Source organism: Macaca fascicularis, chromosome 13, assembly GCF_037993035.2.
Source record: "Macaca fascicularis isolate 582-1 chromosome 13, T2T-MFA8v1.1".
Classification (NCBI taxonomy): Eukaryota; Metazoa; Chordata; class Mammalia; order Primates; family Cercopithecidae; genus Macaca; species Macaca fascicularis.
The window spans coordinates 20,030,106-20,052,389 of record NC_088387.1 but is presented as its reverse complement, the minus strand read 5'-3'; the positions used below and the strand labels follow the sequence as shown (position 1 = coordinate 20,052,389).

The window sequence follows — 22,284 nt, the reverse complement described above, 5'->3', positions numbered from 1 at the left end:
AAAAAATAAAAGATAGTTTCTGTTAAAGTTGACGTATACCAACCCTATGATCCAGCATTCCACTTCTAGGTATTAATTTAAGAGAAAAGAAAGCATATGTCCATACTGAGACTTGTACATCAATATTCACAGTAGCTCTATTTGTAATAGCCAAAAAGTGGAAGAAATCAAGTTTCTACTAAAAACTGAATGGACAACAATTAAAAGGAATGACTGTTGGAACAACTTGAATGGATCTCAAGGAAAGTATGCTGAGTGAAAGAAGCCATACAAAATCAATTACCTACTGGGGGATTCCATTTATATAAAATTATGAAACAAAGGAAAACAAACCTATAGTGACAGAAAGCAGATCTGTAGATTCCTGGTGAGTAAGACGGGGGATGGGAGGGAAGGACAGATTCCAGGAGACATGAAGACTCTTTGGGGAATGGTGAATATGTTCATGATTTTAATTGTGGTGATGGTTTCACAAGCATAGACATATGTCAAAACTTATCAAATTGTATACTTTAAATATGTGCCATTTATTGTATGCTAATTATTCCTCAATAAAGTTGATTTTTTTTCAAACCCTGGAGTGCAGGATTAAGGGATGTAGCTAGCTTAGGCATTCTAGGAATGACCTATTATGTGTCACTGAATAGTGAGAAGCCCTGGAAAGGCAAGAAGACTCCTGCCCTAATAGAGGTTCCATTCTGGATACAACAACACAGGGTGCCAGGTGAATGAACAGGTGCCTCAGATACAGCACTCAAAACACTTCAGCCGCTGAAACACGTGGCTGGTGTCAGAGGCACCTCCTGGTGGTTGTCCTTATGAGGTGAAGTCCTGCTCTCTTTCCCCTGATGTTCCACATCAGAGGTCCTTTGTCACTGCTGTCAGCTCCCTGGAAAAAGCCTCCCAGCATCCTTGAGGGCAAAGTCACCCCCTTTCCAGGTACTGAGACCTCTTCACCACCATCCCAGGAAGTCAACCCATTTTAAAAATTAGATTGTTAACTTGAGAGGCTGAGGCAGGAGGATCTCTTGAGCCCAGGAGTTCAAGGCTGCCTTGCACTATGATTGCACCTGTGAATAACCACTGCACTCCAGCCTAGGCAACGTAGGTGAGACCCTGTCTCTAAAATAATTAGATTGTTTAACTTTTTATTTGTCAGTTATACCAGTTCTTTATATATGTTGAATATCAGTTGTTTATCGGATATATGTCTGTGACTTGCTACTTGTTTCCTTAACAGTGTCATTTGATGAGCCTAGTAAGTAAGTTTTTATCTGAACAATGTTTAGTTTAACCTTTATTTTCTTTCATGGTTATTTCTTTCTAAGATCTGCCTAAGAAACCTTTGCTCACCCTCAAGTTTAAGAAATATTAGCCTTTTTTCTCTAAAAGCACTAAGGTTCTAGCTTTCATGTTTAGGTCTATAATTCACCTCGATTAAATTTTCAGTATTATGTGTGAGGCAGTGTTTCAGATTCATTTTTTTCATGGATATCTAATTGTTCTGGCACAGTTTGTTTCAAAGGTATCTCTTTCTCCCACTGGATCACTTTGGCATCTAGGTTTTCTATTCAATTTGATTATTTTATTTATCACTCCTTATGCTGCTAGTAAGACCTTGTCTTGATTTTTGTCATTTTGTGGTACAGTTAGTGATTTCTCGGATCATCTTTTTCCAAGCTTGTTTGGTATTTTCTTCTTTCTTCTTCTTTTTTTTTTTTTTTTTTTTTTTTTTTTTTTTTTTTTTTTTTTTTTTTTTTTGAGACAGAGTCTTGCTCTGTCACCCAGGCTGGAGTGCAGTGGCTCAATCTTGGCTCACTGCAGCGTCAACCTTTGCAGACTCAAGTCATCCTTCTGCTTCAGCCTCCCAAGTAGCTGGGACCGCAGGCGCAAGCCATCATGCCCCGCTAATCTTTGTGTTTTCTTAGAGACAGGATGTAGCCAAGCCACCCAGGCTGGTCTCAAACTCCTGAGCTCAAGCCATCCTCCTGCCTTGGCCTCCCAAAGTGCTAGAATTACAGGTGTGAGCCACTATGTCTGGCCAGCTTGGCAATTTTAACCAAAAAAAAAAAAAAAAGCCTAGTGTTATTATGGTAGAGATTTCATGTAATCTATAGACCAATTTGGGGAGAACTGACATCTTAAAACTATTGAGTCTTTTAATTCATAAACATGATATATAACTTCAATTATTTAGATATTCTTTAATCTCAGCAACATTTTGTAGTTTTTGGTGCACAGGTCTTTTATATACTTCGTTAAATTTATTCCTAAGTATTTTAAGATTTTGATGCTATGTAAATGGATTTGATTTTTTCTTTCATTTTGTAACAGCCTGCTACCAGTATATAAAAATACAATTAACTTTTCTATAAAAAACAGTATATCCTCCAGCCTTGCACTTATTAGTTCTAGTAGTTGTTACGTGGATTTCTTTGGATTTTCTATATAAACAATCATATTATTTGAGGACAGTTTTACTTATTTTCTGATTTTTATTTCTTGTGTATTTTTAGCAGACTTCTCGAAATGACTAGGACTTCCAGTACAATGTTGAACAAAAGTAGAGAAAGCAAACATTTTTGACTTGTTATGAATCTTAGAGAAAAAATCAATTCTTTCACCATTAAGTATGAGCTGTAGACTTTTTTTTTTTTTTTTTTTTTTTTGGTGGACGCTCTTTTAACATGTTGAAGTTTTCTTCTATTCCTAGTTTGCTGGAAGTTTATATCCTAAGTAGATGTTACCTTTAGCCTAATACTTTATCTATTAAAAGATTTAGGTGGCATTTCTCCTTTATTCCATTAATATAGCTCTGCTTTACAATTCTTGTCTGGGCAATTTCAGCATTGGTCTTTATTGATGATCTTTATTCTTGATGCAGAGTCACGTCTGTTCCCTTATTCTTCAAGAAAAACTATTGGATTTTCTATATTGTGCAACTTCAGCCTGCCCACCTTGTGAAACTTTCAAAAATGGGAAATTGACCCATGCAGATGATTTTCCCCAAGTGACTATGCCCTCTAGCGTCTGCCTGCATGCCTTGTCTCGTGCTTATTCACCAATGTCAGCAGTTTCCCACCGCTTCCCTGTCTGATCCAGGTCTTATAGGTGTTTTTGTAAAAGTCCTGATCCAATACAAGCCAACTCAGTGACACAAAAAGAAACTCATGCCTTTCTGTTTTAAGAAGGTGTCTTAATGGAGAATTAAATTCATTTAAATAGACTGTGGTTTCTGAAACATGTGGATTTATTCCTACCATGCTTTCATTTTTTCTTTCCTTTATTTCCTGATACCTCTTTTTCTGTTCCTGCTTCTCCTTCCTTTATGCCTTCAATTGGATTGAGTAAGGTGGTTTTGTTTGTTTTTCCTTTGTTCATCTTCCCTTCTAGTTTGTAAGTTATATACTCTCTATTAATTTGATACATAATGGCTAGTATATTTGTTTCTAGGCCTCTTCAGATCAGAAATCTGTGTGAGCCTAAGATTGTAATATTGTAAATTCTATTTTATCAGTTCTTGTTGACTTAACTAAACACAAAGTTCATCAGTACTCTAAGCCGGGGAACTGTGCCATGGTGAGGGTGGTTGCAGGGGTGGAATAGTGGCCACTTCCTGGAGTATTTGGTTTTTCCCTCTTTGGGTGTTCCCTGGGTTTTGTGACTGGGACACACTGGGGATCTTCTTATCTTATAATCATCTTAGTGAGGGGTCAAGCAAGAGCAGGTTCAAATGCTCTGTGCCTGTCTCATCCCTCACAGCAGACACCGACTACATCCTTGGACTCTCAAGATGACCAGAGTGAGTCTCATATCCAGGGACCAACCTGGACTATGCTGATATCTCAATCTAGAGAGAGGAGGTTGGATGCAGAAATCCAAGGCCACCCTACTTTTCCTTCCTTCTCATCCCTTAAACGTAAAGGACAGAACCCATGACGACTTGCCTTCACTCTGGTGAGAAGGGGACATGGGAAAACATGGTTAATCCAGTCTGCGACTGACAGTCTCCCACTAAGTCACTCTCATTGTAGAATCCATCACCTGCAACAAGAGGGTGCCTGATGGAGATAAGGCAATGAGAGGACAGCCTCTCTCCAGGATGTCTCTGAATTAATAATTGGCTCTGCAGCTCAATCTTTTGTCCTCATCTCTGTCTCTTTGTCTCACTGTCCTACCACTAGTTCTTGGAACCATGAAGTTTACATCTTCTCTCAGCTCTGTGGGATTATACCTTCCAAAAATAACTAACCCCACAGGCTCCCATCTGAGCCTCAGGCTTGAAGTCATTACTATTCTGTATCTGCCCCTACATTAACCAACCTCCTCAGTGAGTGGCCAAATTGGACTGAGACTTGGGGATGTCACCCAGAACCACACATCATCTCACTCTGCACAAACTACCACAGTGGAGCAACCAGCAACCACAGCTGTGCTTGAGATCTCCTACCGGAAAATGACTCACTTTTCGGAACTGGACCTTCTAAAGAGGAAGCACGAAGGAGAGATTTGCTGAAAGCAAATGGGAAAACCTAGAACCGTTTCAGACTTCCTAGTATAAAGGCTCATCTATCTTCACAGAAATAGAAGTGGTACAGGATGAAGTCTGGTCCAGAATGACCATAGTAGGCACTGGGCAGGTATCTGAGCCCAGTCAGCAGTGAGGAGCACTCTGGAACTGGGAGTGAGGATCTGGTCCAGGGATCCTGTTCTCAGAAGGCCTCTCTTTCAACAACTTGTAGCAAGAAGAAAAGCATGATCCCTGTCTGGAAAGTGAAAAGTCCAGATCCCAAACTACCTCCTGGCCCAAATTATCAGTACAATCTGTTCTCTGGAAATACCTCAGTCCCACTTAAGGTTTTGTAAATTCCAGGGAAGGACCTTTGAAGCTATCATGTAACCTAAGGAGGAGCAGTACTACCAGACTTCAAATGTCAGCATCAAATGCTCATCAAAAACTCCTGTTACTCAGATCTGCCCTAATTGTGAAGCATCAATTAAACTAAAGAAAGACACATAAATTATCTATGCAAATTTAGTAGTATCAGCCACCCATTTCTTTAATTAATCTGACCTAATTTCAAATCAACACATAAAATATAGTACATAATTTGATGAGAATTTACCTCTACGGCATAGAATCTGGTGGTTCAGGTCAATTGCCTAAAAAGTACTTACGTGTATACAAAATGACAGAAAACATAAAAGGACAATCATAAGGATATAGAAAACTCCTCTATCATTCATATTATGATATAAAGACTGTACAAAATCAGAAAGTAGTATAGACCAATTGGATTTTTTTTTTTTTTTTTTTTTTTTTTTTTTTTGAGATAGAGTTTTGCTCTTGTTGCCCAGGCTGCAGTGCAATGGCGTGATCTCAGCTCACCGCAACCTCCGCCTCCTGGGCTCAAGCAATTCTCCTGCCTCAGCCTCCCTACTAGCTGGGACTACAGGCATGTGCCACCACGCTGGGCTAATTTTGTATTTTTAGTAGAGATAGGGTTTCTCCATGTTGGTCAGGCTGGTCTCGAACTCCCAACCTCAGGTGATCCACCTGCCTTGATCTCCCAAAGTTCTGGGATTACAGGTGGGAGCCACCATGCCCAGCCTCAATTGGATTTTCTAAATGAGCTGGCTCTTCTAAAAAAAAACACACAAGGTTGTACTCTCTACTCTGTTCCAGAGAACCCACAAAGGAGTATCAGGGAACTCCAAGTAACAGGAAAGTGACTTTATGCTGGGAACACCCCTGGGGCCTGTGACAGGGAAGGACATGGACAGGTGGACACACAGCCTCGTGGACGTTGAGAGCCATAGGTACCTTCATCTGTGGTCACTGATCCACACAGATGCTCACGCTCATCATGGGGAGGTACAGAGGGAGCAGACACCTGGTTCTTAAGCACTTCTGAGCACACCTAAGAGTCAAAGGAAATTCAGAGCCAAGTTTCCCTTAACTCCATAGTTTTCTCTGGATCTTAGCACTTTATTACGTTACCCAGACTGGAAAATCGGAGCAGCGCAAATTCCCTGCAGGTGGAATGCAGGCAAGATAGGCAGGCTACACAGGGCAGTGCCGTCCTAGATTTTGTCTGGCCCAGATGTAGTCCCTTCTGACTGGCTGAATCACCAAGGCTGGGCCTCCGACATCATCCACCTCCTTCACACCAGGAAAGGAATATCTGGACTCTCAGCTTAAAGAATCAGGATAAGGCACTCTGGGCAGGATCAAATGCTTATTCATTCTATGGCTCATAGGCTTCTGAAAGCCTGAGTTTGGCCTATCCAGGAATTGAGCTATTCCGGCACCCACAGAAATGTGTTCTTACTGGGGGCAGGAAGAGGAAATTCCTGCTCATTACTGACTTTGTCACCAAGAAGGACAGAGACTAAGGCAGAATCTCCAACCTGGAAATGAAAACTGAGCTTCATATCAAGGGTTGGGTGCCCTCAGCTGCATTCATCAGATATTTGGTTTTTCTCTCTGAGCAAAAAGAGAAAAGATGCCATGGTGTGTGTCTGAATAAGCCCTCCTAAATTTCCTATATTTATCTCCTTAAAGGAGGCTCAGCACCCACTTCATGAAAAAAAAAGCAAGATGTTTTCAGATAAATAAAATGAGGGCACAGAACGTGACTAATTAGTTTTAACCTTTTTTATAACAACACATGCATATTGCTTTAAAAATAATATAGAATCAGGCATGGTGCGGTGGCTCACACCTGAATTCCAGCACTTTGGGAGGCGGAGGCAGGCAGATCACTTGAGGTCAGGAGTTCAAGACCAGGCTGGCCAAAATGGCAAAACTCGTATCTACAAAAAAATAAAAAATATTAGTCAGATGTGGTGGCACATGCCTGTAATCCCAGCTACTTGGGAGGCTGAGGCAGGAGAATCGCTTGAACTTGGGTGGGGCAGTTTCTGTGAGCCAAGATCACACCACTGCATTCCAGCCTGGGCGACAGAGCAAAAGAAAAACAAAAAAAGAATTGAAAAGTGCGAAATTACAAACAACAGAGCCCTGCCCATTTCTTCCCCACCAAATCCCACTCTTCTAAGGCAACTACTTCCCTTCTTTTATCCCAATCCTCTGATCCAGTCAGGAAAGGCATTGTCTATGCCAGAGACACAGCTTCATCCTGGGAATCTTCACACCCCCTCCCTGGGTGAAGCCACCATTCCATGACTCTTGGGATTGCCCTATTCTTAGTCTATTTCTGTTTCTGACTCATTTGCTTATCTAACCCATTTATTTACAATCAAGTCATCTAGGTATAAACATCAAAATATTTCTCTCTTTTTTCCTTTTCTTCTTCTTTAATTTCTACTTTCGATTTTGCTGTATTCACTTGCTTTCTATCTCACTGGATATCAGGTCCTCTAGCAACATACCAATCAAACTTCACAACTTTCTTGTTATTTATTTATTTTTTTCAAAAGAGCTTCTCAAGATGGTGGGCATAGGCGAATGGGTCGTGTTCCCCTACCAGTGCTGAGATGTTGGGGGCCAAGAAAAAGCATAGGAAAGGATAGGAAAGGCAGAGTTCTGGCAGCACTGGCTTTGGGTTTGCAGAGGGAGGGGTTCCCACACTTTCTGGTACAGTCTGATTTCCTTTGGTTGCAGTAAATAGTGTGTTGTAGTTTCTTGGACAGTGTGACTGACCATCAGAGTCACCCTGCCTGTCTCCATCATGAAGCTCTCTCAGGACCTGAATAGCTCCCAGGTTCAAATTCTTTTCGTGGTTGGACATCCCATCACTTGACACATTAATCCCTTGGGGAAAATCTCACGGTTCCAACCCTTCTGCCAACCACTGGCTTCTTTGCATGGAGTCATGCAAAAAAGTCTTCTACACTTTAAGTCTCTAAAAGTTCTGAGTTGGGGTGGGAGTTTCTGACAAGTTCTTCCAAGGAATGTGACCACACAGTTTCTTTAGGTTCTGCTGGTGCTGGGAAGGTTAGAACCTTGTCTTCACATATCTCTAGAGTACACCACACTTCAGTAAAATCACATCAGGGTCTCCCTGAACTCCCTCACCACACGTTGCCCTGGCCAAGGAGCCAAGGTGAGCCTGTGGGTCTCTAGGTGTGGCAAAGCCCCCAGTCCGACTGCCTGTTTGAGTGATTCACTTGGGAGGCTCCATCCTGGTTATGGCATAAGAGAGCATCCCCTGGCCCTTCTCCATGAAGAGGTCAAGAACTCGCCTCTCACTACAAGGGATGCCTTTCCTACAAAGCATCCCACTCCCTTTCTCTCTTCCCTGTCTTCCTCTTATTCATGAGATATTACATACACTTATTTGTTTGCCAAAAGATATTTGTTAGTTCCTGTAAGAGGTCAGCACCATTCTAGCCATTGAGCACATAGTTCTCTGGTCTCATGACAAAACAGGTTCCCTGGCCCCACAGAACTGGCATTTTGGTAGTGGAGACAATAAATAAATAAATGAATACATGCATGCATACATACATTTTCCAAAACCATGGAAACATACATTCTATGAAGAAAATAATTGAGCAAAATAAGGGGCTAGGACATGGGTGAGGGACTCTTGGAGATAGGCTGACTGGGGAATATCTTTTGAGAAGTTGTCTTTTTTGCATATGCATGGAAGAAACGAGAGAGTGGACCACTTGTTGACCTGGGGAAGCCTATTCCTTCAGAGGAACAGGAAAGGCTCCCTGCAGGCAAGGGTAAGCTTGCAGGGCAAGAAAATCAGCAGAACCCAGTGCATCCGGAGCAGGGAAGTCAGATGGGCAGGGATAGATGGCAGCAGAAAGATAAGGAGGACCCAGATCATGTGGGCTTGGTGAGTGCTTTGGTTATTATTTGGGGTGTAAAGCAAAGCTATTAGAGGATTCTGCGCAAGAGTGAAAAGAGAAAAGGTGCCATGGTGTGTGGTCTGAATAAGCCCTCTTAAATTTCCTGTGACTCTAGGGAGGTAAGAACAGAAGCAAGGAGACTATTACAATGCTCCAGAAGAGAGAGTCAATGGTGGATTTCAGAGAGCCGAACCACAAAGAGTGATTGGGATTAGGACTGACCAACAATATTTGGTTTCAAGAGTAATGATTTTCTTTCCTAGCCAACATTGAAGCCGAGTCTGATTCCTAATTCACAGTTAGGAAACCATGAGACCTCCAAGTCCTCTCCTCTCCTCTCCTGGGCACATTACAGATTTTTCAGTATCCACAACTGAATGCAAGACTATGTTCCAGCTAGTGCAGCATGCAGGAGACTATGACCCAGGGGAGACATGTCACATAATGGTTAAGAATAGAGAGACTTGGCTTCTAACTTGGCTAGATTTCTTAGTAACTGTATGACTTTGGGCACATTCTGTCATCTCTCAAAGCCTCTGTTTTCTTACATGAGAAATAAAATTAATAGTCCCTAAATAGTTGTGTGTGGGCACATTGACTCCCACCTGTAATCCTAGCACTTTGGGAGGCTGAAGCAGGGGCATTGCCTGAGCTCAGGAGCTCGAGACCAGCCTGGGCAACACGGTGAAATCTCTTCTCTACTAAAATATAAAATACAAAAAATTAGCCCAGCGTGGAGGTGGGTGCCTGTAGTCCCAGCTACTCAGGATGCTGAGGCAGGAGAATCACTTGAACCTGAGAGGCAGAAGTTGCAGTGAGCCGAGATTGCACCACTGCACTCCAGGCTGGTGACAGAGCGAGAGCGAGACTCCATCTCCAAAAAAGAAGAGTTGTGTGTGAAGATTAAAAGGTTACTCAGGTAAAGCTCTTACAACTTTATCAGAAATAGAATAAGCTCTCAATATTTGTACAATATAAACGTGACATAGTGGGTGTGTATAACTCCTGCAAGGAGTACGGTGCTTGGCCTGACATCAGATGAAAACACAGCAATGGCTTCATGCAGTTTAGTAGGTCAAGAGAGCCACACCTCTGCCTCCAAGGGAGACGCACCTCTGCCTCCAAGGAAGACCAGTAAAGGCAGACTCAGCAACTGGCCTAATCCCAATTTCCCAAGGAAGACCAGTAAAGGAAGACTCAGCAACTGGCCTAATCCCAATTTCCTCATTGCTGTTTTCTGATGTTGGTTCTGCTCTTGTTAATCCGGAAACACAGACCAGTCATGCTTGTGTTGCTCCACTGTCACTCATCCAGAGCCTCACAAGACCTTTGGGCCATATCAACTTTCTTGCCAAAATGAACACATCCAGGAGCAAGAGAGAATGTTCTTTCCTTGGTCATTAAGGGGCCTGGAAGTCCTGGACCAGCTTTTCAAACACTTACATGCAGCTAGAGCCTTGACTTTGAAACCAGGGACAAGGGCATCTCTTGCTAAAGGTAACTTCTACTGCTCAGAACCCAGGTATGCGGAACTTCTTTCACGTCTCTGTGCTTAGCCTTAAGGTGCCTCTGGGAGTCTTGTCAAAGGTACAGAGTACTGAAGGAGCCAAGGCTGCTTGCAAGCGTGCAGGTTGGTGATCTGCTTACCCACTGTGTGGACAACTATTGAATCAGACATCAAAGATCCTGAGGGAAGGAGGGTTGTGAACAACTGGTTCTCATTGTGGAGAGTCTGTGATATTCTTGGGGACTGTTCTGGTGCCCTAACTAGAAAACCAGAGGCAGATGACCCCTAATAGTCAAAGCCCTTTGTGGAGCCCACCAGTGGCCATGTGCAGGATCCTTACAGATGTCTCTTTGGATGAGGAATGGAGGAAGATGGGCTCAGTGAGGCAGGTTAGCTACCAATTACTTAGGAGTGTTCAGCTTCAAGTGAGGAAAAGTGGTGATTAACCTGCTGTGTGGAGGGCTAAAATGGAAATACACACACATACACACACACACACACACACACACACACACACACTCCCTCCCTCCTTCCTCTCAACCCAGAGACTCAGGGCACTAGAAGGTGCCTGTGGTGATGTGTTGGAATGTCCTAACAATCCCAGATGCAATGAATGGAAAGCAGCCAAGACCTTCACAGCCTGGAGAAGCAGGACTCTGCCAGCCACAGCACAGAGGGGAGCTTCCATTCAGGGTTTTGTGGCCTTGAAATATGCTGTACCCATCCTTATTCTCAAATATGCATCTGGCAGAGGCTCTCAGGGCAGCTCTCTCTAAAGAATTTTTACAGTAAAATTTTAGGAGGAGAGGAGAAAAAAGCATAACATTTTTCTTCTCTCCTTCTCTCACATGGCCAACTGTTAACAACCTCCTCACCACCATCTGATCTATCTGGTTCTCTTCACAACAGGCTCTGAAGACATCATGAACCCACAATGTAAGTGGTGAGTTGCAAATCAGCTTGGAAATATCTCCACCTGACCTCACCAAAGACAACAGGGTGGAAGGACCCCTATCATTTGCTAAGCTGTCAATGTATTTGCTCTTGCTAAAACACTCAGTTCATAAAACAGCCTTTGAAAATCTCAGGGCATCTAGCTCTTTTATTATTATCTGTATTTAGAATTGCTTGTTTATTTTGATAAGAGGATTTTTAAAAACAACATACTGATAACTAATTTAAATATTACGAGGTTTTGTTACCACCTAGACATTTTATCATTCAGAAAAAGACAAGTCACTAATAGCCCTAGGAAAAGGTGAATCTTGAGACTGGGATTGCACATAGATCCTTTCAGATGCTTTGATTCACAAACTAGCCCCTGCCCTATTTCCCCTCCATTTATCGTTAAAGCCACTACTTCTCAGAGCAATGAGACTCTCTCCAGAAACTCAAAAGCCATTAATACCAGGATGCAACTGGAGTCTTGAAGTTGATAACCTCACATGTATTTTGTGCATTTTTGTCATCTGGCAGGGCAGGCAGCACCCAAATCCTATGCTATTCGTGATTCTCGACAGATGGTGTGGGTCCTCAGTGGAAATTCTTTAATAGCAGCTCCTCTTAGCAACCGTGTTAAGCCTGGTGAGTGACAATCAAACCCACTGTTGCTTCTTGAGGTGATGCCAGCTTCACCAGGAATGAGGCTGAACTTGCACAAGCCTGGCCCTGGACCTCGCCCACGTCTAAGCACCAGCCCAGTGGCCACAGGGAAGGTCAAGTGAGAAAGGGTACTATGATTCCCTTCCATGAAGGAAATCCCATATCTAGAAATGAGGGTGTTAAGGGTTGATAGCTCCTCTTACCAAAAGAAAATATCTTCAGATTAGAAGGGCTTATCCATTCAAACAACAGCTAGCCTTCTCCTTGGAGTTTCTCTCCTTCAGGTTCCAACCATTGCTACCTATGTCCTCAGATTCAAACTCCATCATCTTTCCACCACCAAACCTATACAGCTTTCTAAGTTGGCATCCTCTTTTCTAATAATGGGGAAACATTCCTTCCTCCCATCAAAAGTCAGTCCATCTCAGTTTCTTTCCCTGTATCCAGAACTTCAACGTTTAATTCCTCACTTACCTGCAAATTCCACCTTTGTTTACTGGACCCTTTCTATCATTGTCAGACATGCTGTAACCCTCTCTTGATTCCCACATTTTCCTCCTACCAACACTTTTTCTTATGCCAATCATAGCAAAACAAGAGCTGGCTGCATAGTTTGCATTCTAACATCTGGATTACTCTGACTACTCCCCGCAACCTCCTATTTCACCCATGACCTGCAAATACTCAAACCCAAAGGATACTTCTTGGTCCCCATGCTATTTGGCCCTCAGCTCACTAGTGTAATGGACCATTTCCTTCTTGAATACTCTACATCTTCTCCCTTTTTATTTTTTAAATGGAGTCTCGCTCTGTCACCCAGGCTGGAGTGCAATGGCGTGATCTCAGCTCACTGCAACCTCCACCTCCCAGGTTTCAAGCAATTCTCCTGCCTCAGCCTCCGGAGTAGCTGGGATTACAGGTGCCCACCACTGTGCCTGGCTAATTTTTGTATTCTTAATAGAGATGGGATTTCACCATATTGGTCAGGCTGGTCTCAAACTCCTGACCTCATGATCTGCCCACCTCGGTCTCCCAAAGTGCTGGGATTACAGGCGTGAGCCACCGCGCCTGGCCCATCTTCTCCTTCTATAAGAACATTACTTCTCCTGAGGTTTGCTGGCTCCTTTTTTGCATTTTCCTTTATGACTCTCCTTTGTCTCTGAAATCTCCAAATGATGATGTTCCTCAGGGCTCAGCCAGTCATCATTTATAAGCCCTGTGAATGGGCAATGAGCTGATCCTTTGGAATGATGAATCACCGCTATGCTCATTCACTCTGCTGTTGACATTTGCAACACAGAACTCCTCTCTCAATGGTTTACTCACGTCCTCTTGAGGTCCTCTCAGATACCTCTAACTTCATGTATCCCAAGTAGAACAATGGATCTGTCTTCTCAAAACCGCTAATGGTCTCTGTTAGTGGCATTTCTGTTCACTCCATTTCCTCAAGCCAGAAATACAGGAGACATCCTTGATTCCTCCTTTCCCTCACTCTCCATCCAATCTATTAGCAAAGATTGGTAGGTCTAGTTGCAAAACATGCCTGATTTCTAAGATAACGTCATCTCTTGCCGGGACCACTGCCATCACATTCTCACTATCCCCCTCTCACTTTATTTGGGTAGCCTCCATCCCATCTCATGTTGTGGCCCATGAGATAGAAGCTCCCCACTTTTATCTCACAGGCCACATCTTAAGCGTATGACCACATTTTGCTGCAAGGGTGGTAGGAAATTTTACTTTTCTTTTTGGGAAGCGATGTGTCCTGGTGACAACTGGGGTTCTGTTATTAAGGAGGAAAAACAAAATAGGTTTGAGGGGGTGATGGAGGGTCTCTGCCACATGGCTGATGGGAGGAGCCTGTCACTATTCCCTGCCTGGGAGGAGTAACTGAGTGTCAGACCAGAAAGATTGAAACATCTTCTCCATTTTCCTTTGTGTTTCCAGTCACTCTTCATTTAATAACCTGCAGAGACACAGAATTCAGTGATAAGAAAAAGGGTAATCTGGTTTACCTGGGAATCAGGGGAAAAGATCTCTGTCTCTTCTGTGAAGAAATTCAGGGCAAACCTACTTTGCAGCTTAAGGTGAGTGATTGTGCAGCTAATGAGAGAAGTACTGTCAAATGGACTTTTTATTTCATTTAATATGCTACTGAATAAAAATAAGATTCTTGCAATCCTGGGTTACTCAATGTAAGGAAATAATTCTGACCTGGCTGATCCCCGAATCTACAAATGCTGCCTTTGGAATGGATATAACACTTCTTTTAATGTCAGAGCATAGATCCTCTGAAAGATAGCAAGTACACTCACAGGAATGTTTCAGAAAAGCCAAAGAACAGTAGTTTCTCCATTCTCAGTCCTGCTTAACTGCCTTCTGGAAATCCTCTAAGATGATGGGATGCTCTCACTACAGCAAAGGCCACTGCACAGCAGAAGAGACAAAAAGAGATTGTGAATTTTGAAGATTACATGTTTATGATCTGTGTATCATAAACACATAAATCTTACCAAGGCAATATTGTAGTTATGAAGCTAATCCTTCTGCTATTGATGGAAGTTGTAATGTGTAAGCCCACTTGGAGGTTGAGGATGCAGCAAGACTGGCAGGAACCGGCAGACAAATGCATACCAAAAGCACCAAGAGAGAGATTTAAGCCTCCCTCTGTTCCAGGGAAGACAATGATGCTTCAGAGTCAGAGTACCTTGTGTCAGAGGATCCTGGAGTGGAGCCAGGCTGTGGGAACCCAGCCAGTTCCCTGTTTTAACAGTCTAATGCCCTGCTTCATCTGCCTTTGTCCCTAGCCTCTGTCCCTTCCTTTGGGGGCAGCAGTCCCTCTCCTGTTATACACTCAGGGCTGAGTTACTTTAGCTTCCTCCTCCCACCCTCCTCTCTAACAAGCCTCTTTTCCACCCCCAGGAGAAAAACATCATGGACCTGTACATGGAGAAGAAAGCACAGAAGCCCTTTCTCTTTTTCCACAATAAAGAAGGCTCCAGTTCTGTCTTTCAGTCAGTCTCTTACCCTGGCTGGTTCATAGCCACCTCCTCCACATCAGGACAGCCCATCTTTCTCACCCAGGAGAGGGGCATAACTAACAACACTAACTTCTACTTAGATTCTGTGGAATAAATCCAGCCTAGGCTGTGGATAGAGAATCAAGCTGTCAGAGTCATCTTAACAGACCATCATGTGACTGAGTTCACCAGCACTTCAGTCCATCCATAGCTTACCTCATTCTTACCATCCAAAAGCCACCTCCTCCTCCAAACATCCATTTCTGTACCAACACCCTCACTTGAATTTCACTATCCCAGATTGAAACCTAAGAATCATTTTCCATTCTTTCTTGATTTTTACCCCACCATCCACTCAGCTGCCATGCCCAGTTCAATCAACCACCCAAATGCTGCTTCATGCAACCCTCCTTTCCTATTCCTTTTGCCAACCCATGATGTAGAGATGTGGATTCATGACATTTTTGTTCATACAACTTTTTCAATAAAAGAATAGGATGCATTAATTTTTTATGTGTTTATTATGAACATTCTAATATTACCCCAAAAATAAAGTGAAAGAATGGGATGAATGTGAAATTAAAAGTTTGCATGTCTTCATAATCGTAATGAATTCTTAATGTCATTCATTAATAATTTAACAGTGTATACACTTAACCCTTGAACAACACGATTTTGAACTGCACAGGTCCACTGAAACACTGATTTTTTTCAATAAAAGTTACACCAAATGTCCCTGCTTCTTCCGCCTCTCACTCTAACTCCTCCACCTCTTCTGCCTCTCCATCCCTGAGACAGCAAAAACAACCCCTCCTGTTTCTTCTCCTCAGTCGATGTGAAGATGATGAGGATAAAGGCTGTTATGATGATTGACTTCCACTTAATGAATAACAATAATATGTTTTCTCTTCTTACGAGTTTCTTATTAACATTTTCTTTCCTCTAGCCTACTTTGTTGTAAGAATAAGTTATATAATACATAAAACATACAAAACATGTTAATTGTTTATATTATTGGCAAGGCTTCTGGTCAACAGTAGGTTATTAGTTAAGTTTTTAGGAAGTCAACAATTACACATGAATTTTTGACTGTACTGCTACCCCCATGTTGTTCAAGGGTCAACTGTACTTTGGTTAAGATAAGTTGCTAACCATGGAGAATGTAAACCAATCCATATTTTAAAAAATCATTTATATTGGTTTTAATTTCTTTCAGACAACTTCTAGAACTGGATTTTTGTTTTGTTTTTACTTTATAAAGTAGCTGGAAGAAGCATCAGCTATGACACTTTCTTGTTATTATTCATGTTTTCTGGAATTTTGTTCGTATACATTCAATCTACAGCTCTTTTATAGGGATACTTTTAAGCCAGTTGTCCATTTTGTGAGGGTTATTTTAATTGAAGTTTGTAATATAATCTGCAAATTCACTAACGAAGTACATGTAGACTGCAATAAATATACCTTAATATCCTGAGCATGAACATGAGCATAACAGGCTGTCTTCTCTCATGAGACCTTGTCCTTCTTTGCACATGACAAGCAGGCATATTGGGTCTTGCAACGGGCACCGACTGATAAATTCAAATTTCTCAGCCAGGCATAATTTGTCCCCAAACCTATGCTTCTGGCATTATCTCTCATTTCTTCAGTGCCCCCCCCATTCTGTTTGGGATACTCCTTGAACCCCACCTTACATGCTGTTAGCAGACATTTTACTCCAGTCATTACCGTGCAACCAACTTTGAAACAGTGTAACCTGGCAGTGTATTATCTCAGCAACATTGAACATTTCTCTCTTCCAGCTTCAGGCCTCCCAAGATAACGTAGGGAAGGACACTTGCTGGAACCTAGTTGGAATTCACACATGCATAAACCTGGATGTGAGAGGGAGCTGCTGCATGGGAACCCTTGACCAATGGGGAATGGGAGTGGGTGAGGAGCAACTTCTCTTATCCGTTCCACAGGTGGACAGTTCTGAGAGGCATTCATTCTTCATGGTTCCTCAGAGGTTCCCAGCAGCATTGAGACGTAATCACCCATGGCAGGGCTAAGTTCAAGAACACATCCTGAATTGACTTCCCTCATTTCCCTGCTTCAATTTCCCCAGCCCCTTCTCATGTTTCCTAGGGTCACTTGTCATCCTCTTGCATGCAAACGCTTGTCTCAGGCTCTGCTTTCTGGTATAAACCCAGGCTAAGACAGATTCTATCAAAACCAACTTCTCTTCTCTACTCCTCCAACACGTTGAATTTCTTCCCTCTATGTCCCTGCTCATGCCTTTGCACACATCTCAAACAGTTCCATTGCTACCTATGTCTTACTAACATCCTAAATCCCTTCCAGCTGTTTAGGGGACTCTCCTCATCTCCCCAACCAAAGGCAGCATCTTATCTTCTGCGAGGTCTGTAGCATTTTTGCCTTCTCATGGGACATTTATTTTCTCAGGCTTTGTGCTATAGCTTCTTCTCCTTGTCTTGGCCCATTTGCTCTCTTCTCCTCAACCAAATTCTAGGTACATAGAGGCAGAAATTTGTCTCTTTCATTTATGAACTCCCTTTATATACCAAATCTTCCCTCCCTCTTAGCAGTTTCTCAGAATATATTGTTGAAGCAAATTAATTTTCATTTAATGTATTAGCATCTTCCCATTAATACCAAAGTGCGTCAGGGAGAATCTGCATTATCACGGCCGGGGCAGCCCTCAACTTCAAGAAGGGTCCAAGGAACTGGAAAGCTTCTCAAAGAAAATGGAGAGGAAAAACATAGAAAGGCTGCTTAGAAACTTCCCTGTCTCAATTCTTCCTCCTTTTCCCCATAGCCAATATGGCCCCAGGGGAATGCGATGATACAAGGGCATCCACTCAGGAGGAGATGGCTGCAGAAATGAAACATAACTGAGAGTATCCCCAGGAGCTTCTAGCCAGTATCCTGTGCCTCCCTCTTGGAGGGCTCGGTGCATAGTCTGAGGGTTTGCACTTTGTCCAAGCCTTTCCCCATATGTATTTATGCATAAGCACAACAGCACAGGGGCACAAGAGAAGGAGCCCGGGGAAATTCACCATTGCAAATGTTTTCTCTGACAAGGTCAGGACTAAGCACAAGATGGCCTCGAGTATGGCCATGAGAGACTTGCAACAATATACTTGGATACACAGTACATAGATTTTCTGAGAAGGGCTGCAAAGAATGTGAGTTCTGTAAATAGCTAAATGTATAGAAAGAATCTATAGGAAGATGGTGATGAAAAACACAACGTAATCCTGGACTGTGCTTATAAATATCAGCTTCCCAGCTATCCCGGGGTACTGAACATGAGGATGAGATAGACAGCCAGCCCACCTTACATCGCACCACCTGTGCCCTCTGCCAGAGGAGTGAGAACATTGTGGTGGTGAAGGAGGAAGAAGAGGAGGAGAAACCACAGAAAGACTCAAGAGGTGTCCTCAGATATTTTATTTGCTCTCCTGGATCCAGGGATATGATGTTCTTTGCTTAAATCTAAGAACCACAGGAGAAGGCACGGGACAACAGATTTCTGTTCAATCTGTATCAGAAGGCACTACCCAAACAATGTGGGTTTCCTAAACCTTGCAAGGAGGTAGGCTAATTCCTTGTCTGTCTGTAGTATGGAAAAAATAAGGCCAACACACACACACACACACACACACGAAATAGAATATCGATAAATGGAGAAAGAGCATGAGCAGTGTTATTCCCCCTGTTCCAGTCTCTGAAGTTCTAGTTCCTGTGACCTTTTTTTTTTCCCCCAGCCTGTGAGATACTCTAATATTCAAAGAGATGTTGATGCTTTTGTTGCTTTCTTAAGCAACAGTCATGGTCCTCAGGCCCAGGACTATCGAATGGTGGGTTTTTCACAGGGTGGTAGAGTACCCTTGTGACACTCAAAGACAGTTTGTGCCCTGAATCTCTTCCATTCAGAAACCTGAATGCAAGTCCATTTCAGAGATTCCTACACGCTTCCACCCATCCTTTCTCTTCAATTTCCGTCAGCATGCATATCTGCCCTGCCCTTCCCTCAACTTCAGTTTCCTTTAATCTTCAGAAGAGAAAATGTAAAAAACTCTATAACCTTGCAACTGAGAATCTTTGTCTCTCACTTAGGTCAATAAGTTTATTTTAACGTTGTTGATGATCTAATGTGAATTAGGGACAAGAAAACAACAACTTGGGTTGTCAATAAGAAAGAAGGGGAGATAAATATGCAGTTAAAGAACAGATCAGTTAACTACCTTATTAGTTTGAGTAGCTTACAAGTAGATTTCTGATTATAAAAAGAATACTTCAGATTCTAGGCCATATGGTTGGGAAGTAACACCAGAAATAAGTGAGTAAACTACATGGAAACCCATAATGTCATTCTGTTAATGAATTTCTCCTTAACTAAGGATGCAATTAAAAAGGAGACAGAGACTAGCAAAGACTGTGCAGTTGACAATATCTAACAGCAACCATCAAAAGATCAAAAACCATACACTGATATTCTCTGTTTCTTGTACAGTTTAGCAGGTTAAATTTTGCAGATTACAGCTCTAGTTCTCTAAAATCAGTTTTATCTATGCCTATAATAGCAGTATGGCCATAATAAAGGCCACATCTAACTGACCAAGGCCAAATCCACTAGTAAAAGCTTCTCTGAACTCACCGTGCAGTTTGAACCCCAAACAACAAAGCTTGTGTTTATCTCAAAGGAAGTGTCAGGATCAATAATTTGAATTATTCAACAAATACGTTTTGAGAACCTATGCTGTTCTTAGTGCTGGGGACATAGTAGTAAACAAAAAGGGGAAAATATGGCCATCCTCATGGAACTGACATTAAATTTTGAAGGTTTGTAGGTAACAGTGCCTCCTTCCAATCCCCATCCACGTTCAAACATTTAGAAACTATGTTGATGCCAAAATCAAAATCATAGCAGTGTCTTTATTATTGCTACAGCTGGGTTAGGGAAGTGAGAGGTGCCTCCTAGTCTTTTGGGGCCTCAGTCTAGACTTTTGGGGCCAAAACCATGCCCACCAACTCTAATTTCATTTTCTCCAGCCACTGTAATAATCCGTCACTCTTCAGCAGATCCAAGTGAGTAAGGCTGAGTGGAAGGCAAACTCCAAGCTGCTCCATGCAGCCTCAGTGTAGAATCTGCCCTCTTAGCCCCTAAACCAATTGGTGGTTTAGCAAATGTCCACATCTTGCTAAACCTAGGAGATACTTCTCTCCTGCAGGTAGAGAGAAGTGGAAGAGTTCCCTTCAACATCACCATCTTAGAAAGAAGGACAAAGGCTTCCCATCCATGTGGACCAACATAGGAATGCCAGGAAGGACATAGAAATAAGAGGAGGAAGATTCCCATCTCTTCAGTCTTTGAGTGGGTTTGGTATCAAGGAAATGCTACAAATGGAATAAGCTGCAGAACTTTTTCTCTTTTATTGGGTTCTGGAGAGTTTGTAAAACAAAGACACCATCTATTTTTAAAGAGTTGGTAAATCATACCTGTAAAGCTAGAGAAGGTCGGAGTCTGTTTAGAAGTCGATTTGGACTACATAGCCTGTACATGTGTTTTGTCCAGTCCTTAGAGTATTTTTTTAAAAATTGTAAAGTCAAGGTTTTCATGAAAAATGGGAAGATCAGACAGTATGGCTCCTGAATTCCCATAGAGCAACAAGCTCCTAGAGCTCAGTCTGTTATTTCTTTTCTTGATGTATAGGGGTTAAGTCCTGTAGAAGAAACAGCAGAATTATTCAAAATTATTTACATAATATGCAATTATTCCCTAGAGCATGAGAAGAGAAAAGCTCTGTTTAGTATGTATCAGTTAAAAGAAACACATATGATTAAAAGTAATTGAAAGACATTTCTTCTTAAAACTTCTAGAATCTTATGTTGGTAAAATAAACTAGTTTTTCCCATGTAATCAAGTCTATATGATATTATTTTTATAGTATATTATTTTTCTTCATCCATTTGCCTTTAGTTCCCATGTGGGCTGCTCTTTATCTACCATGGGCAGAACCGTGTATTTCCATTGCTATGTAATAGGATCCCAGTGAGTCTTTTTCTCCCAAAAGATGCAGCAACAAAAAGTTAGGGATTATAGCCACGGAAAATACAGTCAGTTGTTTCTTACAATGGAATAGTAACAGTCTAGGCCTCCTACTGTAGCCACCAAGTAGCCACCCTGGGTATCCACTCTTTCATCCATTGCTTTGCTCAGCACCACACCTAGTTACTGTATCAGAAAATTTTCAAGCATACAGAACGTAATGGGGACCACAGTGTTTGAGAAACATAGGCCCTGCTAAAACTACTTTCTTCCTACGCTGTTCACACTTTTCACTTTTAAAAATGTTAATTTTATACTTGTGCCATGTTGGTGTGCTGCACCCATCAACTCGTCATTTACATCAGGTATAACTCCCAATGCAATCCCTCCCCCCTCCCCCCTCCCCATGATAGGCCCCGGTGTGTGATGTTCCCCTTCCTGAGACCTAGTGATCTCATTGTTCAGTTCCCACCTATGAGTGAGAACATGAGGTGTTTGGTTTTCTGTTCTTGTGATAGTTTGCTAAGAATGATGGTTTCCAGCTGCATCCATGTCCCTACAAAGGACACAAACTCATCCTTTTTGATGGCTGCATAGTATTCCATGGTGTATATGTGCCACATATACACCACGTTATGCACATGTACCCTACAACTTAAAGTATAATAATAATAAATAAATTTAAAAAAAGAAAAAGAAAAAAATAAAAATGTTAATTTTTCAGTTATTAATACGTCAATACATTCATCTTGAAATAAAGTTAAAATATACCAGATAAATCCAAATTCTTTCCCCCCAGATCCTAGTTCCTCTTTCTCCACCCCAATGGTAACCACTGTTATATGTTGGTGTCACTCTGGCTATTTCTTATGCATTTACATACTCATAGGCTCCACTGGAAGCATGCAATGTTGTTTTATGTGTGCCCCTGTGCATCTGTATGTACGTGTCCATGTGCGCGCGTGTTTCTCTAACTGAAATAATAAAATACATATTTTTCTCCAACCTATTGTTTTTTTGAGACAGTCTCACTCTGTCATCCAGGCTGGAGCACAGGGGTGCAATCTCAGCTTTCTGCAAAGTCCGCCTCCCAGGTTCAAGTGATTATCCTGCCTCAGCCTCCCGAGTAGCTGGGATTACAGGTGCCTGCCTCATTTTTATATTTCTACTAGAGACAGGGTTTCACCATTTTGGCCAGGCTGGTCTTGAACTCCTGACCTCAAGTGATCCACCTGCCTCGGCCTCCCAAAGTGCTGGGATTACATGTGTGA

General features: G+C 42.2%; 1 protein-coding gene across 3 annotated transcripts; it reads left to right on the top strand.

The window, feature by feature from the left end:
- Positions 1 to 685: 685 nt before the first annotated feature.
- Positions 686 to 20,884, top strand: IL36B (interleukin 36 beta). 3 transcript variants are annotated; one of them, XM_005575295.4, is made up of 5 exons: positions 11,189 to 11,269; positions 11,810 to 11,917; positions 13,883 to 14,022; positions 16,761 to 16,890; positions 20,196 to 20,884. In XM_005575295.4, exons 1-5 carry the CDS (start codon positions 11,257 to 11,259, stop codon positions 20,297 to 20,299), a joined length of 495 nt encoding a protein of 164 aa, XP_005575352.1. In that variant the 5' UTR covers positions 11,189 to 11,256; the 3' UTR covers positions 20,300 to 20,884.
- Positions 20,885 to 22,284: the final 1,400 nt, after the last annotated feature.